The 22,169-nt window shown below is 35.0% G+C and overlaps 2 protein-coding genes across 3 annotated transcripts in view; both read right to left on the bottom strand.

Annotated features, from left to right (window-relative positions):
• Window positions 1–22,169, bottom strand: part of LOC116341981 — a 113,729-nt gene that overhangs the window by 76,530 nt on the left and 15,030 nt on the right. For both annotated transcript variants that reach the window (XM_031769434.1, XM_031769435.1), the window contains exon 3: window positions 392–867. In XM_031769434.1, coding sequence (XP_031625294.1) covers window positions 392–778 — 387 coding nt within the window. In that variant the 5' untranslated portion in view covers window positions 779–867. The remainder of the gene's footprint in view (window positions 1–391; window positions 868–22,169) is intronic.
• LOC116341983 (soma ferritin) lies at window positions 18,748–20,262 on the bottom strand. Its single transcript, XM_031769437.1, has 4 exons — window positions 20,093–20,262; window positions 19,826–19,967; window positions 19,150–19,565; window positions 18,748–19,069 (listed from the first exon to the last, which is right to left on the bottom strand). Exons 2-4 carry the CDS (start codon window positions 19,923–19,925, stop codon window positions 18,914–18,916), a joined length of 672 nt encoding a protein of 223 aa, XP_031625297.1. The 5' UTR covers window positions 19,926–19,967; window positions 20,093–20,262; the 3' UTR covers window positions 18,748–18,913.

Raw genomic sequence — 22,169 nt, 5'->3', positions numbered from 1 at the left:
TCAAAGGTGGAAAGTCTGTAAGCTGATCGGAATACTTGTAATGCAATCGGACTTTGGTGTTCCGTTGGCAAAGGAATCAAAGTGCAATCGATGCATGCAAATACAGATTTAATGGAGTTCGCTGGCGTGTGAGTTTCAAAGTTCACCACATTCGCCGGTCTTATTTCAATGATTCGTATTCCCTATATTATGTGTAATCCCTATATTCGATATATTTTGCGTGTTTCATTCGACAAACAAACTGCAATAAATCTATGAAATGGAATCTGGTTTCGTCGTACAGCAAATCAAATAGGTTTTGTGCAAAACGAGAAATGGTTTCGGTTGCAATATATTTTGAATTTTAACTCATTTATAGAATGGAATGTCTGTATGTCTGTATGTAATGTACCTGTGGTGGTGGTGCTTCAGATTCCTGGCTTTCGTCGCTGCTCGAATAGCTTGAAGATGAGTAGATGGTTTTCGGTCGTACTAACGGAAAATTAGTGACCGATGTTATTGATGCATCATTGTTCGGTTTGGTTGTTGTGTGTGTCGCTTGTTGGGCGAGCATTGTAGTTGCAACATGTCGTTGACGTTTCATCTTTTGTTTGCTAATGCGTTGCTCGCCATGATTACATATCGGTTTTGTGACATAGTCGGTGTGATTCTGGTCATACATAGCTGGTGTCGATAAATTTTTGTATGGTTCGGGGCTATAGCATCGTCGTGGTGCCGGTTTGGCTCGTCGTATTGGTATTCTCGATCGAAATGATGCTGATTTTCTTATTTGTGACATTTTCCATTCACTTTATTTTCACATTATTTGTACAAACGTTCAATCCATTCAATCGAATCATCCCGATCATGTGTGATATACATGGCTGCCTACAGAGAATGAAAAAGAGAAGGGGCAATATTCAAATTAATGCACTTTATCGATAACATTTGCATTGAGAAGCTAATCAAGTGGAATACACGCTTAAAGTACTATGTACACATAATATTCTGGCATTTTTGACGATAATGTCAGTCAAAGCAATACAATTCAAGACATCGACTTGGAATCACCTAAGCGCTTAGCCTATGTTTGAAACACAACATAAACATGGATGCGCTTCCAAGAGGCATCACATTATCAAGTCGCTTCATATCACATTTCTCATTATTAAACAAAAATATAGAACTACAACCGAAAAAGGTACATGCCATTCAACGGAATGTTTGAATGTACCATCGAACGGAAAGGATGTTCAACAGTCGACTGTAATTTCAAACTTAAAATACGAATCCCTTCATAACGTCAATCTTTATACATACACAAAAACTAATATAAACAACGTATTTGATGTAGTTTGCATAAACAAATAACAACAAAGTTTGAACCGTGCACACCATGCCATTGTTTTCATAATCTTCATCAGCCTGATACGAACAATCATCCGACTCTGATTGTTTTTAATATATTTTACGCTCACTGTCTGTTTAGACACAGCGTATCTAGTGTTGATGTGTAAATGGGAAAAGTTAAGTCATTTATTATGTTTACGATGCAAATATATGCTACCTTTTTTCAAATGGATACGTTTCAAACGTCGAAATGATGGTTATGGCATATCTAATGGTTTTGTCAACCGCATCAAAAATATTATTTGCATAGAAAATCCCACATGAGTTGTTTTACAAAATATTTAATTGAAACAATTTCTACCGGCGTTTTTTTTTTCTATTCACAACAATGTAGTGGCGACGAACATCTGAAAATAATTCGAATGGCCATACAGACATTTCTATGGCACATTGCATTTTCAAATGACATTTACATGAATATGCCATACTCATAGAAAACCCATTTGAAGTGTGTTTAAATGTCTTGCACAAATGAAAACGGTACCGCTTCAGACAGATTTTGGTTGTTTTTTTGCTGAAAATCGACAACATTGTATTCTTATGAAGGAAAACCGAAGCTGAACGAGCTTGCAAATGAAAAGTAAAAACGAACACGACGCCTGTCAAAGAATCCCCAGCACGATATCATTGGATTTCAACATCGGTTATGCTATTCACTGTCAATTGGCATCGAAGAAAAAACGAGCGCGGTTTTTTTTTATGTACATTTCTTTTGAACCTTTAGCAAATGAACCTCAGCAAATGCCCTCTGAATGAGCATGAATATTCACGGTACTCAAGACACCATCATTTTTCCCATTTTCATATCGCAAATGCATGTCGTAAATTGACGTTCAATTGAATACCAAATAATCGAATTTGAATTCATTGTGACACCGAAAGAAAAATACATATATCGAGAAAAAGAAAATATTCAGTCGCAAAAAAATGCGATAAAAGAGATGAAATTTATTTTTATGGTGATTTCACACAATCGCATTTATGAATCATGGTTCTTTTCATAGCTGTAAACAATTATTCTCCGATTGGCTTTTTCTGCTATTGGTTCGGGTAAAATCCTTATTTTCCATTTTGAATGCTTGTTAAACAAATTTTTCACAGCACAAAGACACTGCAAATGAATCTCGGTATTTAGATTTTCAATCAATAAGACTCGTAATGAAAAACATAATACAAGTTATATTTAAATGCAAAAACTTTTTAATTCAAAATAGAAATTCAAACGAGTTGTAAATGAATGCGCACCTGTTCATTATTTAGAACAATTAAATCGAAATGGAAATTGAAATATCGAAAAGTTGTTCTATTTTAATGACGAAATGAAATGGAATGGGAAGTACAAGTGAACATTGACGAGCAAGAAGTTGGAAATAAGAGAAGAAGTGAAAAGAAAACAAGTTGCGTGTGCAGTAATGAATGCCATCAAAATAACTACGGTGTCGGTGTTTCTTTAGTTGTTTTTATGGCATTTTAATTGAAGCAAAAATCGACACTTTCTTCTACTGTCATTTTCAATGGTATGTTTTTTTCTTCTCCAAAAATGCCGCCTTTGTTTTCGCTTCCGCTTCGATTTCCAATTAAAGCATGTGTCCAGATGAGGTGGCGAATGTGTGTGTGAGTGAAGACTGGAAAGAGAGAGTTTTCGGCCTTTCCGACCATTAAATTTCCATTATTCATAGTTTGACATGTTGTGTCCGCGCAATGCATTGTCGCCCAATGTCAATTTGGTCAATTTAATTACGCATAATCAATGGCAAATTTGCAACCAATCAACCTTTACTTCGGGAATAATTAGCAGCGAACAATGAAAAAAAGTGCTTCGTAATAACGTCCACTTGACGAATGAATTTTAATTAAAAGATGAAAATCGAAATTGAAGAAAACGGCTGCGACCGCCGTCACTGTTCAATTTCCAACTCAATGAATGGCACTTTGTAAGCAATAAATGGAACGCCCAAATGGATGCAATGTTTTGCTAATAATTTTTCGCGTGTGCATACGTCACTCTTAAATTGTTTTATAACGGTAGACCGCATAGAGTCTTTCATTACAAGCAAAATTATTTTTAATTAACATTTGACATTTAAACAATGTTTACGACATTGAAAGAAGAAAAAAAACAGAGAGAGAGAGAAAGAGGCAGTCGAAAATACGAAAACAAATTCTTTCGGTTTTTCATTTTATGGTCGCACTGCAACTGAAGTGAAATGAAATTTACGAGACCTAGGGGGTTCCGACTTATACGAATGTTGCATATGCGAGCGAATGCTTTATACATATTTTGCGAATGGAAGCAAATGATCACGCATACAAATTAAACACAGGAATGCTTACGTACAAATCACGACAATATGTCACATCTTGCAAACAGTATGCGACATTCGCGAATGGCTTCGAATGAAATATACGAATTTTCATAGATGTTGATGCGAATGAATATACTTTATTTCGTATATTTTACGTATGAATAGGAAAATAGGAAAATGTTTATAATTTGCGAATAAACTTCCATTCGCGAATAGTAGAAAGCCCCTAGTACGAGACCGATGCAAAAATGCAGATAACCCTTTAAAAAGAGGTCAACCGTTTGAGTTCTGGATTTTATGCATTTGGTTATTTCTTGAAAATTTTATTAAAGTTTTTTTCTTCCTCATTTATTAAAGATTCTATTTAATCTGTCAAACAAATCATCAGAGAGAAATAGAAAAAAAAATCTTGTGCATCAATTTAATGAAATTCAGGAGGTGGATTAAATTGTTTTTTAGCCAAACAGATGGAAATGTGCACAGGGAATGATAAAAAAGTGTAAAACATCGAATCGATTGAGGCTCGACGTAATTTTCGCTTCAGCGTTGGCAGTAAACTGTCAGCAAGGAAACACCTTCTCTACATTGATAGTTTTCACATTAAACCCGTTCAGCATTTCACATCAATTACTTATTTAGCGAAAAAGAGACATAGAGCGCAAAAAAATATCGATTTAGTTTGAAGCTGTTGCAAAAATAGCTTGCATTCGATTAACATTCAAGACTGGCAATTTATTCCGTAAGAGAGAGAGAGAGAAAGAAATAAAGTGGTTGGTTCTTTGCGTCAGTGGCCAGGCCATTTGTTCGTTCACTTATTTAATGCCAAAAGATCTTTATTATTGGTGGTCGTTGGTAATGCAACACGATTTCTGTGCTCGCTTCAACAACAATAATTACCTGCTTACAAAGTTTTTATCATCTATTCAATATATTTCATGCCATCGATACGAATACGGAGTGCAGAATATATGTGGAGTGGAGCACGTTGCACATTGCATACACTAACTTTTTCATTTGCATAAATTGTATGCATTGAATCGATGCCTTTACGTTGCTCACACATTTATACACGAGAGATGCACGTCGGCTCCTATTTTCTTGAGAGAAAGAATAGAAGTGATGAAACCGGTTTCAATTAAATGTGCAAACACAGAAAAGTTTTCTCTATCTCTCTCTTCCTCTATCTCTGTGCATATTTACGTTCAGTTTGCTCATCCATTCAGTTTGCATGAGCCGGTTTTTTCTTCTCCTTCTTCATTAAATAATAATACATGTGGGATTATTGTCACTGCATCATAACACCGTGTCAAAGTCAAACATAACATGTTTCCATGTTGCCTACGATGAGTATCCGATCGAAGTAATCAACACAACTTTCATATAATTTTAAGCAATTTACAGTGTTCAGCAGTTTGAATTAGATCGGAAATTGATGGGTAACTTCCAATAAAATTGCTACGAGATTGCATCATCACAGTGCAAACAGCTGTTCAAAAGTGTTGATGCCATCCAAAATGCTTCGACTAATTTATGACAACGAACTTCATCGTGTGTTGGGAATAAAACAAAGGTCAGAAATAAAATTGTTAAAATTAAAGAATAAATCAGCTTCTAGTTCAAAGAAAGACGAAAATTAGTGTTTGGCTTATGTCATCATCATTCAGAAGTGATATGACATTTGATCGATGGCCGAATTTAATATGAATCGATGTTCAATTTGAATATTAGGTTAATTGATATTAAATTGTGCGTGGCTCCATAAACCGTTCAATTAATACGAACGAGTTGAATGGCATCAGAGAGTGGCCATATTGAGCGATTATATAAAAAATCCAGTTGGCTGATGCTAATTCTCTTTTTTTGTCGTATTCCATTTTCAGTTAAAGTAGGATAATGGAATGATAATAATATTCAGTCCGCAGAAAAATTCCTGTTACACAAGAGAGGCCACCAAGTGGGGATTATGTTGGTAGAATAATATTTTATGAGCAGTATGTTCTGTCATGCGAATTATCAACCATATATTACATGTTTATGATTGGCGCGAGCATAACCAAATCGTCAATAGATTTCTGCAATTAAAAATAAAAAAACTCATTTATCGTCGTTTAAGTAATGAAAAGGTGTATTTTATGAGAGAAACCATGTTCATGCCGTATTTTAATGTGGAACATTCAGTGTAACATGTACACAATAAAATGTATGACGATAAAAATGCAATGACACACATAAACATACCTTAAATGAAAAATTAATTATAAATTAATCTGAACGGAGGAGAGAGAAAAAAAACCAACTATATATTGCTCGGTGCAAGTTTAATGTGGTGGCCATATATGAGTTTGTAGAACTGTTGCGGTTTTTATCCATCGTCACATGCACACACAATTTAATTGCAAACACGCACCCAAACAACGGAAGAGAGACACACGTATATGTGCATTGTATATATATTCGTCGAAAAGCGCTTTAAACGCTTCAGCTAATTGATTATAATGAAAATGGTGATGACGATGATGTGGCGGTAATGGTGCTGGCTGCTGACTGATGACAACTTCAAAAGCGAACAAACACGCATTTGGAATGCGTTTAATTTGATATTTGAGCCTCTGTCACATCTGATCTACATTGTTCAATGCAACATCTCATTTATAAACCGTTTTTGTATTTAGCCAAAGTTTCTGTTGGCATTTTGCATTATTAGTTCATAATGTTGTTTGGTAAAATGCACACATACGCATATATAAATGCGCAGAAAAACATAGACAGACACTTATATACACGCTATTTAAATGCAAAAGATGAAATTAGCAATTTGCATTGAAGTTTGATGTGTGTAGCACAGTGGCAATAGTGGTAATAGTGGTAATAGTTGATGCAGTTAATGGTTCTGCGGCTTTATATTATAGCGTCAAAGGCTCAAAAGCACTTTGCATTTTATGTTGTGTTTAGCAGTTTTATCACAATCGCGCGATTCGTCACGGATGACTGGCGTCGAAATCTGTCTCCCACCCTCTCAATCGCTCTTTTTCTCTCTCCTTTTCCACCTCGGTCTGTCTATCTCTCTTGCATTTTACACAAAAAAGGTAAATGAGGTTTACGCGTAAACACTTTAAGAATAGATTACACATGACTATCGAATGTACGATGCTAAACAACCAACTAACCAATAACCATGGGCAACGCGAAGTGAGTGAGCGGATACACGACGAATCTTGTTGGCAATGAAAGCAAAACGTGCAACGTAAAAATTTATTATTATTATTATTTTTGTTTTTTTCGAATATATGCACGACATAGTTTTCGTTTAGCAGTTTTCACTATTCATAATTTATGATCGCTTTCCACATTACACCATGATCCAATTCCAGCTGTTTCATATTCATAAATTCGTAAGCATTAAATTTTACAAAATGTACTCACGATGTGCTGAAAATGTGCATCAATTGAGTTTTGTTTTGCATTGTTGTTGTTGTCGCTGTTTTTATTCCTGTCATTATTCTCTTTCGCTCCCCTATCGCATCATTGGAAATGTTTCTACGGAATTTACTCGCTTGTTTTATACACAATTGATGGAACAACAGCAGCGCCGCTTAGACTTTATCGCTCTCTTTCTATAAAATATATTGAGTGAATGCCATTTCTTGCACTTGTGCATTTTAGCATACAAATGATATAATTTATGCTAAACATTCTCGTTTGTCTTTATTTATTAAACTCCATGCATCCATCGAATTTGCTATAGAGTAGCTTTATAATGTGTATCATTCGGTTGCTTTAGCGTGAGAAAATCGAGTACATGCAGCTTCAACGATGTGCTGCACTTCGTTACCACTTTCTAAAGTGAGTTTTCTCAACTCGAGTTTTTTAGCGGAAAATTGATTCTTTTTTCTTGTTTTTGAATTGCAATTGTTTCCAAATTCAATTTGTTTTCAATTCTATCGATGAAATTGATTTTGAGAAAACTATTCAAGTTTTTGCTTCAAGATATAAACACAATGAAATAAAAACCATTTTTTGGGGTTATATTTCGGGGAATTCATATGAAAATAAAACGGGTTTAATTTCATTGGTTAATCAATGAAAATCAAGCCACAATTCACAGAATTTATAAAATTAACGAATCTGTGCACTCAAAGGTGTCCATACAGATCCGAAAATCGATAAAATCTGCGATTTATATGTGAATTTTGTTTATGCAAGAACAGAAAACCATAAAAAACACAAAATTATTGTTTGGCTTTGCAAATATCAAACAATTGACAAAATAAAGTTGTAGATATGTTTTTTTTGTTTAAAAAAACACATGAACTAATGCGCTGAACAGAAAATGTGATTTTTCATCAATTCAAAATCGATGGAGAGGGATGTGTAATGGTACGACATGCTGCGGTCTGGTGGATTTCTTCAAAATCGACGCTATTTCCTAATTGTATTATGTACGAATCGTTCATGCAGCAAAGTAAATTCAATTCAAACAAAGTTGGAAAATTGCTTTCATAATAATAAATCTTTGCTGCTTTTTTTAATGCAATCGTTCCATATCAGTTCATTTATTCATGTTTTGTCGCTATATGGCATCGCAAAGAATTATGAGATTTTTCATCGTCACATCCATAAAATATATTGTGAAATAATATTGGATTCATTTCGTACAATGTTCAATGTAAGTTTTTTTTGTGACTAATGGACTCAAAGCTAAAATCTCATTTTGACACTACATTTTCAAATAAAACACACAATATTTCGCAAAAAAGCAAAGCAAATATTTTACGATTGGATTATATTCCATGGTCAAAGCGAAAAAAAGCCACGAAAAAATGGCAAATTCAACTCGAGCGAAAGAAAAAAATTGAAGTAACTCTTTCAATTACTACAAATACAAAATGATTTCGTGAACAAGATAAGAGCGTCAGTTGTGAAATTTGGAGTGAAATGTGTGTCCATTGAAAAATGATAAATGCTTTAAGATGAATTTAAGACGATTGGCATTGAAAAGGTGAGAAAACTTAAACTTATCCGTTTTATCCGAGACGATTTACTTCACGGTGGTCATTCCGAATGACTCATTCAAAACCAATACAATACGCGATTTTCCATAGAAATGCAATTCTTTTTTGCCAAAACACTCAAAATTACTTGTTGTTGCATAAGAACGCCAAAACAAAGTGTTGAAGCAATAAATTGAAAAATTTCAATTCAAAGAAGTTGCAGAGAAGAAAAAAACATACACACATCAATAACGAAATACATGAAAGCAAAACGTGCATCTCAGTACATGAACAGATCTTTTTAACAACAAAGTTTACCTCATAATCGTAAACTCAACAAACAACGCCATAAATGCAATTTGTATTGTAATAGGAGGGAATCGTTTTTCTCTTTGCGTAATTGACGTATCGAATAAAGCAAGCGTGACCAGACAGCTAACAAAAATACGAACAGAACGAGAAAGACAGAGAGAGAGAGTGAGAGCGAGAGAAGCAAAGAAACAGAAAAAACGAGGCAATCGGATATGTCTGTGTTAACGTGGAACAAGTTGAAAAAATGCAATCGAAATGGAATTAGTTACAAAGTATTCAGCAATTGAAAGATCGTTTTTCCGTTTGTTTTCTTGGAAGTTGCCAGTTCCAGAGTAGTTCAGGTGCGTGAAAATATTCATTAAATCCAATAATAGCCATGTCCTCTCGATCCTTCTTCATCGGAGCATTAAAATGTTGGGAAAAAACGCATAGTTTTCTCCACTAAAGAAAGTGCATCTCGTGTGTTGATAAGTTAAAACATTCTTCTTTTGTCGATTTAAAATATTCTCGTAGTTTTTTTCGTCTTCATTCATATTCAAAATGAAATTCCCAGCAACTCGCTAAAATGCTTTGAAACAATTTCTCTTTTTTTCAGGTTTTTAGCTCTGTTTGTCGGGCTCTTTGAATAAGACACATTTAATTGCTGCAAGTGAGAGAAACAAAAGAGCCGATGCCACTTTATGATCGAAAAAAAGCAGTTGAAGACAAAATGAAAAATATTTGTGAATTTGCTTTCAAGTCAACGAAATGTGCGAGTTTTGGCCGGTATATTTTTCGACCATTTCCCCATGCCCTTACTACTCAGTTTGTCAGCTGACGCAATGGAATCATAACATTTCATTTATCTCTTTGTTTCTGTATGATTTCTTCTCATTTCATTTCGATAAGCATCAAAAATGCATATCAAACATGAGCAACAGCATACACAAATCCAAAAATCAAGTGTCAGATGAGATGAAGCGTTAAAAAACTCATTTCAAATTGGGCAGCTACAACCCACCTCTTTTTTTTACAACATCGCTGTGCGCACGACAGCACAGAGACCACTCATGTACAGTTTTAATTTGTAATTATATATCGTTACCAACGATATAATTTATGGACTTTCAGCTGAGAGATTAAGATGGACAAGCGAAATGGATTTATCAAGTTGTGAGTATGTACTTCATTTTGGGCAAAACAACTTTTCATGTCACTGTTGTTTCCATTTCGCCCATATGAATAATGATTTTTAATTGGATTTGTTTTCATAAATGTGAGTTCGTAACGAATTTTCGTTGACCTCAAATTCGAAATTAAAAAAAATATTAATAAATTCGCTCAATAACAAGATGGAAAAGATTTGAGTGCTAATCGAATTAAAATCGATGTCCAACGGGTGTCAAATAATGCATCATATTTGTGGTGCGAAGAAAATGCGATTCGCACATTCCCATCGGCATAAAGTGCTTTGAACAATCATCTCCGGAATGGAATGTGATTTTAAAGTGTATCCATTAGTTCTTTTGGCTGATTTTCTAATTAATTCTCCATTACACGATTCATTGATTCGGATAATTTTTGTAATTTATGCTTTGGAATTTTAGGTGTGAGATAATGACGAATTCAACCGATTGCGATCGTGTAAATTATCTAACACATCATTGTATTCGTCCATTTCTCATTCTCACTCCTGGTATCTATTCTCTCTCATCGACGCTCGCCTGGCGGTCATTAACAAAATTTGAATTACGAAATCCGCATCGCATTAGCGAGATGTGTTGTTGTTAATGGCCCAAAATCATCGCATTTTATTTTGTCAAAAAGCAATCATTATAAACGGCTTGTGTTCCAGCATAACGATTTTTTGCTCCGTTGTGCGTGCTTAATTTGACATGGCCTGGCCTCCAAAAACAAAACACAAGCGTATTTCAAATATAAAAAAACGCAAACACTGTCGATTTTATTTTTATGGCATTGAGAGCACGAGAATATATATATCTTTCAAAACAATGTTCATAATAATACGATGGTAGGTACTTTAAATGTAATCGTTGAAATGAAAGCACATGTAAAATCGACGAACCGTACACTTAAATCGAAATAAAAATAACGTTCACTTAAACTCAACTCTATCTCAACGATGGAATCCATCGAAAACACACGATGAACCCAGTGTCTGGAATCGCTATATGCTTGCAATGTTATAAGATTCAACCAATATAGAAAGCGCCACCTAGTGTATTCCGTACTCAAACTAAATTTGAATTTAAAAAAAATCATTTAGTTCGCAAATATTCTGAATGTAATTTTAAATGTAGGTCGGAAAAACTACCAATCGATTTTTCTCGCTTTTCCGATGAGAAATCGGGAAAAATAGCGAAAATTCGGTACCCCCATTAAGGGAGTGGACCACGAGCACTCGTTTTCCAGAACACTTTGGACCAGGTCGGATCCACCTGCTCCACAAGATTCATTTCCAGCTCATTTCATCTCACAATCGCTTATATAACACAGTTTACTCTATAATATAATTTGAGATAGATTTGAGAGGGGGTACCGAATTTTCGCTATTTTTTTCGATTTCCCATCGGAAAAGCGAGAAAAATCGATTGGTAGTTTTTCCGACCTACATTTAAAATTACATTCAGAATATTTGCGAAATAAACGATTTTTTTAAATTCAAATTTAGTTTGAGTACGGAATACACTAGGTGGCGCTTTCTATATTGGTTGAAAATATACCAGACCATTTACTTATATTGGATGAACCATCAATAACAACTAAAAGTGACACAAGAACCGCTCTCAGCGATGCTCTATAACAATAAAATTCTAAGCAATTACGGTGCACATATTAAAATCAGTCGAGAATAACCGAATACTTTACAGCCAAAGCCGAACAAAAATCAAATAGATAATAGTAATATGGACATCATTGTTTGAATCGCCATTGTCTACTTGACATATTACACTTTATATTTTACATTCTATTAACGTATAATACATATTGTTTCAAACTCTCTTTTTTTTAAACGAAATTGTTTTGTTATTCGGTATTCGTTTGCTCTAGATTTGTCTAGATTTTCATCGCGCTCAAATTCCGGGATAGAATAAGCGCGTATGGTGAATGTATTTGTTTTTTTTATATACACTGTTTTACCATACCGCTGTAATTCAATATTTATGATATTTTCCGCAATGCTGGAACTTATGGTTTGCATAAAATTCACCACATTTTCTCTCTCTCTCTTTCTCTGGCTGCAAACGGGTGGAAAAATAGCATGCAATCCCACAAAAAAACGAAGAGAATGAAATTGAAGCGAAGCGAAAAAAGAGGAATTGCTGTTAAGGCGTTAAGCTGCTTAATTATTGGTCAGAATCGGCAATAGCTCGCGGTGTTAGCGGTTTGCCAAAATATAGTTTTTGACCGCATAACAATAAATATTAGCAGCGCTAGAATAAATAAATTGCCCGACGAACAGAAATAATGTGGTCAGGTAATATTTTAAGCTGAACGAAATAGAGAAGCGAAAAGAGCCAAAAGCAAAACTGGTTCGGTTTTGCATGCAGTACATACACTCTCTTACAACGACATCACAATATCTGAAAATCCATTAAAACCATCCAAAAGACCACAACAATAGCGACAAAGTAATTTTGAGTTTTTGCTTTGTCATGCGAGAGATGCGTGCACGACTAAGGCATAAAGAGACATTCCAAAAATAAACGGCGATGATTCCAATGTGACACAAACCGAATGTAAGTGAATTTTTTACCAATTCTTCTGTTTTGTCTGTGCTTTTGCCGTCGTCATACGGCTCTCAAACTGTTGATGCTTTCCATGTGAATACCTGTGCTCGAAATGAAGCGTATTGGATGGAATGAGAGCATGGATATGCTTATTGCCAAAAAAAATATGAACAACATGCATTGCATTGCTCTCTTGGCGATGTGTTCGACAAAATACGACACAACAGCATTACAATGGTTGTTTTTCATATTTGAATTGGTATTTTTTTTGTGTCTGCCATTTCATCGTCGTATTTGTTCATTCTTTTTTTGCCAGTGTAACGTTTATCGGATTTCAGAATGTGCGATTCCAGCATAAAAATGGTTTCCCGAAACCATTCCCAACATGCGATTTCAGTGTTGGCATAAACCAATCTTCATGTGAACATTTCCATTTCATTTTACATTACAATGTGGCTTTAGCTCTGATTTCCGTCTACAGTCATATTTCTTTTGTGGCACTGGTTTTTTTTTGTGTTCGAATTCGTCCAGGTGAATGTGTTTTTTCAATCTTCTTCAGTGGAAATATAGGAACATTTTGCAATACTTCCAACGCACTCAAAAACATAGTTCTAAGAATGCATTCAATGTAAGCAACACAAACATACGATGCAAACATATTATTATTTTTGTTGAAATATTTTTATGCAACGTCATAAAAAAGTGCAGCTTGAACTTTTCGCCGATTTCAATGTGCGCACATTTTTGTTATGATGACATTACGACGAATTCAATATGCGGTTCATTTCGCTTCCAGCATCTGAAATGGGGCTGCCAAGTATATGCGATGTGGATTTATTTTATTAAATATAAATATATGGCGAATTGAAATTCATCCAAAATGCGAATGATTCCGGTGTATCCATTTCGATGTTAAGCACCTATTTTCTACTTGTATTTATGGAATATCAACCGTGTCATTTCTTTATTACATTTTTTTTACATCACTTCACTTGCCAATGCGCCAACTTTTGTCTCATGAAGATTGTAAATTTAACTTGTAAACAAGACTCTAAAATGTTCATTTCATGCATTTCTAAATTGCATTAATAAACTTTGGTTTTACTGAGTGCATTTCATTTCGTTTCATTACTTCATTACAACGAAATGCATTACATGATACCGCTTATGCGATGTGCGTATTCGCGCACGCCCTATCGCCGACACACACACACACGCACATAATAATAGACTGAAAAATTCAATATTCACATCTTCCGAGTGCACAATTTACTATTTCAATCACGCTGAGCGCACGATCTCGTTTTGTGACATTTGTGTTTCATACATACGCTACTACATTTTACGCTCACTTTCAAACCAAATGATAATAAAATATATTTTAAAATGAAAATTTCGAGATGAAATCAAGATGCTGGAAGTGAATGAATGGAATTTTATGGCCAGGAAGAATGTTTTATCAACGAGATTCAATTAAAATATAAATTGGACTCTCGTTATATTATTGAGCACTAAAAAAGCAATTTTCATTTTAAGAACTAAATCTCGACACTTATTATGGAAGTAAGAGACTCTTCTTCGTTTTTAGATAGTTTTTTTTTGTGTTTCGTCTTCGGTGTGTGTGTCCAAATTGATGGCGTTTTAAGTTAGTGCACGCCGTTCGTTGATTTTATTTGTAATGGTGCTTTTGTGTGTTCATTCGTTAATATTCTTGGATGGTACAAATACCCGCACACACAATTCGTACGCACTCAATCACTTTAATCCAATTTAATCGCATCGAGACGAATGTTGAACGAGATTTTTTTTTGCTGCCTTCGTTTCATCACTTTCAGTTCGGCCATTCGCCTGCGACTTCGGCGTCAACTTCGTTTCACATTTGTTACAGCAAAGATGAGAGAGCTTCAGGTCATAAAAATGACAATAATATTAATAAAGATACTAGAGATACTCGTTGCTTGATTCTAAATCCGAGCAGAAAAATGCTTTCGATGTGATGCGATTGTGAACTGTCTGTTGGTCGTATTGATCGCCACTTATATCAGTGTGGATTAATTTCTTTAAGTCTCGGTTTTTTATTCGTGTAATGAAATACGTGGACCAACACATCAAAATCACTCTGTCGTATCTGATTAGAGCGTTGATCGACGCCAAAGTTTTATTTTCACGCGAGCCACTCGATATTTACACAGTCTCTGTTCTTTTTTTTATGACTTTTTATGACTACTTCGGTAGTAAATGAGCAACGCAGCAACAAAAGCAACAACAATAAACATACTGAACCATGTTTAAATAAAAACACTCACAGTTTAGCCGCTGCTTGTTCGATGAAGTGTGATTATTTTTTACTTTTTCGAACTCTGTTTCTCTTGTTCCCTTCTCGCCTCACCATATTCAAAAAAATTAATTGACGATGTTGTTGCATTTTTTTCGGTATGTAAATGCAACAACAACAATGAAAAAAAACTGTTTGGCCTATTGGAACGGAGTTGATTTCGGGGGGAAAAGCGTAAACATGTGAAGCACGAAAATGGTGTGTTAAATTTAAATTTATGCTGCATTAATTGATGTTCAAAGTGCACGGAACGAGAGATATTTTAACACATAATTTAACATAAAATGCATACCGGAAAAACGGTTATTTATTACACTTTGATTGAGTTGCTTGTTATCCTCATATCGCCTCATATTGCATTACACAAGAGCATTTTTGAATCTTAATTAAATTCACAGTTTGAATCATAACAGATGAGACAGTGTGAGACAGAGCTTTACCATATTTCAGTTAATCGCTGATAAAATGGTCAGGCAATTTGATGGTATTTTCGGGTGTGCATCGTTCATCGCATAAATAAATCTCCGGAGTTTGTATATACCGAAAATAAGTCTGTTACTTATGATGTGCTGCTGCTGGTGTTGACGTCAGGGTCGATAACCCAACACACAAATACAAAAAGTCAGCAGACACAGTCACAGACGGCAACAACAGCTAATAGAACAGCAAGACAAAAAGGATGATATCAACTTTGTCATCAAGTTTCAATTGAATTTTCTGCTGAAGAGTCAATTTTCAACGCTCGGTGATACATCATGATATCACACAACTGAATGTTATCGCCTTGTGCTTCTTCAGGTTGGTTTTTCTCTTTGTCGCCTTTCTTATTTCATAACATGCTCTTTTATTCTGCCATTCTCCACGGACCAAATAATGACAGAATTTATTTTCATGTTTCGTCTTTCTTCGTTTCACCACTCATATGAGAGAAAAGTATTGCTCGCTGAAAGATTTACGAATATCGAATAAAAACACCAAAAATGTCAGAACTTTTAAATGATCCATTATAGTTTGAATTTGAATATTTTTCTTCCGTGAAAGAAGTTTTTAAAAAGAAGAAAAAATACCCTTTTCAAGATCACATTCAATCAAAATCACATGGGATACATAATATAAGTTGAAGTTTCGTAACTTTTCAGGTCTACGATTGCAACTGAGAATGTACAAAGGTCCAAAAGTTGGTAGCAGACGAGCAAAATCTCCGATGTTTTTTTCATCTTGTTTGTTTATACATTGTTTCTCATGTACTTTAGACTTTTGTTCAGTTAGTGAAGCCATCGCTAAAACTCTCTCAGTTTATTGCCGGTTCAATGTTCATCGTTTTTGTTCTTCGCTTATTTTTGTGTATGTGTGTGTGTGTTTGGAAAATAAGATGAAATAAATCGGATATTGATTCCGAAGCACAACAAATAAAATCATAGTGAATAGACTATGGACTGTGTGCGATGCGAAAAGGGCAAAAAGAGAATTATTCATGATCGTGTTGGTCTCCCTCTCTGTCTCGCTCCCACTCTTTCGTCCATCGATGCAGTTCTCTTGCACTCTAGCGTTTACTTGACTTGAAATATTGATAGGAAATCTTCAGTCACCAAATTCACATAGAACATTCCGCATTTCATATCAATTTAAGACTTGCTGTTGCTGTTATTTTTCATTTTGTTCGTTTTTTTGTGCGGATGCACAAAAAAGGCGAACGGAATTTGTGTGAACAGAGAATCCATCACGTACAAGATGCTTCTTTCTTGTCTCGCCTCTTTTAATGCATTTACGTTGAGCATCATTGTGATTGTTGATTGCGTTTCCCTACATTTGTCTTTCAATAATTCTTTTTTCTGTATGCATTGCGCATATATATTCGAAACAACAACGAAAGCCCCCAAACAGAATAGAACAGAAACTGAATTGTTGTTGCTGAAGACGAAGAAAATTGGAACTTCGTACAACCTTTGGACGTGTAACGATTAAAATGTGAAGCAAATTCCACAAAGAATTTCGAAGAAAAACAACAACAAAAGTCGAATAAAGTACAAACATAGAATGTGAGACGCGAATTTCGATTTTTTTGTTGTGTGTGATTTGTTTGCTCTTATTTTTCATCGCGTTGTTTCATTGAATGAACATATCAACGTTTTGTAAAGGGCAACAAAGTAATAAACATGCGCTACAGAATCGTCAAAAAAAAGTACACACCGCAGAAATGAAGTGAGCAAGAGAAAGAGATCAGTTTTGGTCGGCAGCTCAATAAAACACACAAAAATAATAATAAATGACAATGGGCCACAGCAAGGAAGACAAAATTGTCTGATGTGATACGAAGTTCATAAAAGGTAACTAAGATAAATCAGAAAACTTGTTCGCATCAACTTTTTTGCTCATGCACACTCGAACTCGCTCTATTTAACGCTCTCCCGCCTGTGGTGGCAGAAACCAACATCGGTTCGAATGAACTTTGGATTGCAACGCCATATGATGACGGTTCGTATAGCCATATCAAACCACATCCACAGTGCACTACACACCAACCGCGAGAGCGCAAAAACAATCATATATATAGATATAACACCGTATCGTTATTATGTGACTGTGTAAATGCGAGACTGTGACTGTGGCGATTGCATTACACACAAGCACATCGCATGGAATATCCGAATATCCAAGTGCGACACAAAATATACAATAAAATGTAACTGTCTCTCTCTCTCACGCTCTCTATGTTACTCTAGCCTCGACCGCAACAGAGAAAAGTTTATTCATGCATAAACAGAAGTTGCGGCGACAGCAAAAATGTTTCATCTATTTGATTTGGCACAACACATTTTTCGCTCATTTCAAATGCAATACATCAATTCCGCAGCCACCAGCCATGCTGTTACGTTGGAAGCAACTTTTTTTTAAATTCTCGGTTCGTGCGAAAGCATTATCGCACATCACACACTTATAAAATCATCTCAAAAATGTGTCCAATCATGCACGATGTCGATTTTTGGAAATTATCTTTCAACAACAGCGTTGAGTTTTGCAAATTAAAAATTGTTTATGATTATCCGCCGAATAAAAATGGAATAAGCTGAACTTTGGTTTGTTGCCAACAAAGGGTTGAGATAATATTGGGAGCTTTGTCAAAAGTACCTGATAACAATGATAAATCGCATGAATTGACGATCAAAACATGATAACAAAGCAATAGAGTCAGCATTCCACGCTGTTTAAAAACACTTGAAACTCCCCAAAATGCGCAATTTGCGAGGTATTTGCTATTTTTCGAAGGCGATAAGATCAATCAAGAGCCAATTGTATAATTTGCTGTCAAATATCACACCATATTATGTTTCAATTGCGCAATAGTGGCGAAATTTACACCTTTTTATTTTTGCGAAATTAAAAAATTTAATGAGAAAATAAGAGAATTACAAAGATCAGTTTGTATCCGGTGAGTTTGATCAATGACAAAACGGGCGTAGTCGACCCATGTGAATATGCACTCGTATGCATAATTGTTTATCATGTGCCAATGATTCACGCTGTTTTGCTTTGTTTTCTTCTTTTTTTAATACGTTTTATCTAGAACAATAAAGCAATGAGAATATGCGTCGTAAACTAATTTAAAATATAAACATGGTAATTTTCCTTTGTTTAATTACGTGTATGCTACACTTTATTATCGAATTTGATCTGTACGGAAATTTGTGATTTTGGTACAAAGTTTATTTATTCTCTATGACTAAAAATGAATTTCCGTATCAATAAACACATATAATATGGAACAAAAATAGAAGAAAAAAAAACCACAGAAAATTTTGTAACAAAAATTGAGGGAAAAAAATTCGTGACGTTGGTTATATCAGGTGACTATTGCTTTTGAAGATATTCGTCGAACATGAAAAGGCTCAAAGACCCATCAACACTTTCATCCAACAATTTACGCAAATCGTTGGTGTATCCAGAGAGCTTACGAATGGTTGAGACTTGGTCTTCAATGAATTTCTCTTCCAAATAATGGGCAACCTGAAAGAACATACATATTTTCACATGAATTGTCAATGGCCATTATCATAATTGTTCATTTTCATTTGAATTTATCGTACCTCAGCGTCATAGTGTGATTTGTGGTTGGCGTGTGAGTATCTTTCGTGTAAACTATGAGCTTCTGTAGCCAATGCTTTTTCCGTGTCCAAAGCGTATGCCAATGCGCTAATTTCGTTCAATTCCAAAACGCGTTTTTGTGGTGTGGCAACAGTGGCAGTGTGACGAATGTAGAAATCATGTTGTCCACCACGTTTGGTAATGTGTTTAATCAAATTGATTGAACGTTCCCATGCAGTATCGGACAATCCACGGAATTGTTTTTCAAAACCGGGACGATTCTTAACGAATGTACCAAAATTGGCCGCCAACAATAAGTAATCGTATGATTTCAACAATTGTTCATTGGAATAAGCTTGAAGATGTTGAATACCCGACGAAAATCCAGAGAAATTGGCATTACAATTAGCAATTTGATCTGAAAAAATTCCACGAACGAAAAGAAAAAAACGATTGTTGTTTCAATTTTCAATTAACGAAATGAACAAACAGGACGTGACAAATGAAAATGTTTTTGTGTTATTTTTGCTATATAGACAAACAAAAAATCAATAGACAAATCGCACATAACCTCACTTTTAACACAATTTTTCTACGCAGTTTTACACAACACAGAGAGTTTATGTCATAGAGGCGATGGACGAAAAACACAAAAACATTGGAATTTCATGAAATTACCTATGACACCATTGCAATTGCCGACAATATCGGTGGAACAGGTTTGTTCTTCAGCACTGACCGTCAAGAAAATAGCCACAAAAACGTATAACCACTTCATATTTGAATTAATTTCGTGTATTTTCGTCTGAAAAAAATCAGTCTAGAGACAAAGAGAAAAAAAAATCGTTTCACTATAATTGCGTTCTTTGTTTTGACAAAACACCACACAGCTGATTGTTGCGTTTCAATGGAAAAAAACCAAACGAAAATCACACCTAATCGTACCTTTAAAGTATTGAAAACTATTCACACAAATTAAATTTCACAGTTGGCGATTTGAATTTCAAGATTTGACTGACAATTTATTGAATAATTTGCAATTTATTTCGTTTATATCGGTTTGACTGCGGAAGAATTAATTCGCTTGAACTGAACACTCTGAGTACAATGACGATGTTTCAATATGGCGACGTCGTACACTGCTATTAAAGGCCGTTTATGTGCATGTGTATGTTTGACAGCACATCCACTATCGTTCTGAAATACACTGTAACCGAACTGATATGACGGTTTGTGTTTTGGTATGCGTACGATTGAGTGTGAGACAGCACGTATAGCGTATTCAGCAATATGAGATTTGCTTATGAATGTAGTTCTCAAGTACGATTCATATACAAACAACTATATTTTTCTTCTCCTCTCTTGGTTTGTTTTGTTTTGCGTCAGTTCGAGTTGAGTCATTCGTCTCTTTCTCTTTCACACTGCCGGTCAGTTTAAATTGAACACTATCGCCTTGCGGGACTTGAAAAATAGGCAAACATACATATTAGAATACGTGGTGCAGCGTATGTTTTATTGATAAGGAATGAGCGAACGCTTTTTTTCTTTCATTCATTTTTATTGGAGCAAATTTAGTAAATACACAAAGGATTGAAATATATCAAGTGCTTTGTGCAAAATGTTATCGCTCATGACATTTTGTCCGTGGCTATTGTCAACTGGAGACCACAACTTCAATGTAAATGATATGCGAACAAAAGCCATAGGCTAAAAATAGCATTAATATATATTTCTCAAGCATGTGTTAATTTCGAATTTGGATTATTCATTGGGGTTCATAAGAAGATACCGCAAAACATATGCTGTAAACTAAAGATAGATAGCCTAAAAATATACTTTCTAAGAATCGGTACATTCAATAGTCGCTAGAGTTGTTATAGGCACCGCGAAGGTGCGGTCACTTTTCTTGCAAGTACTGCTTTTTCATGTATTCAGGTGTCGTACTTGAAAAATTATATGAAATAAGTGCGGGTACCCAGGCGGACACTCACTACTGCTACAACTTCTCAATAACAGCTCTGATAATCACAAGAAAAAAAACGATTCAATTAAGCAGGAATTTGATGTAGAAAAAAAACAATAATCAAAGGATTTTTGCAAGACCAGTAGCACCGTAATTTATTAATCGCGGTCGTATTTCATTTATTCGTCGGAAAAATGAAAAAAAAAATGATCCGATTTAATTGATGTATGAAACTGTAAAAACGGTAGCACAGTAACACAGATCACTAATGACGACTGCAAGTTGGCAGTTGTCTCTTCCAGCGAATGAATTACGCTAAAAATGATGCTTCGAGCAATATGTTCGAGGAAAATATAGTGAAAGAATGTTTGGCACATGTGCGTCCCTTATGCTATTTTCATTCATCAGATATGCGAACAATTTCCCCATCAGGCAAACATAATTGAAGTGGTTTTTCATATGCATTCAATCTCAGTCGTGCCAATGGTCGTCGCATTTGGAGGTGTATATCATTGCAATCAGATCAACATAACGGATTAAAATCGCTTGTAATAACAATAAATTGTGCTTGAATTGAAGACGGCGAACGAAAACAAAAAAAATGTTGACGGCATGAAGTACCCGACTAAATCAAATTATCTCCAATTGAACCGGAGAATGGAAATTGCAATCAAATAGACACAATGCAATTCAAAGTATTGCTGCACACAGTTCGGTTTATTAGAGCACACAAGTGCTTTGAATTGTGGTTTGAATGTGTTGTTCTCGTTTTGTTTTTTTTTTCACTCGAAGGCGACTGTATAATAACAGACTGTTTGTTGGCTGTGTTGTTGCGATCATTTGAAGGAAAAAGTAAAATTGATAACGATATTACAAAGCTGAATGTTTTATTGCCGTTGTGAATTGACATTTTGACTAACGGTCGACAATGGCGTTGTAAACGTTTTGCATTCACTTGATGCAATCTGAACCATTTGAACTCGCTTTGAACGGTGCATTGAAATATGTACAGCTCATACAGAATATGATATTATGTTGAAGTTGTTTGTGATGTTGTTG

This window comes from Contarinia nasturtii, unplaced genomic scaffold (genome assembly GCF_009176525.2).
Source record: "Contarinia nasturtii isolate CC-2019 unplaced genomic scaffold, AAFC_CNas_1.1 Cnas_scaffold_810, whole genome shotgun sequence".
Taxonomy (NCBI): Eukaryota; Metazoa; Arthropoda; class Insecta; order Diptera; family Cecidomyiidae; genus Contarinia; species Contarinia nasturtii.
The sequence above is the reverse complement of the archived record's forward strand: the minus strand, read 5'-3'. Positions and strand labels throughout refer to the sequence as shown.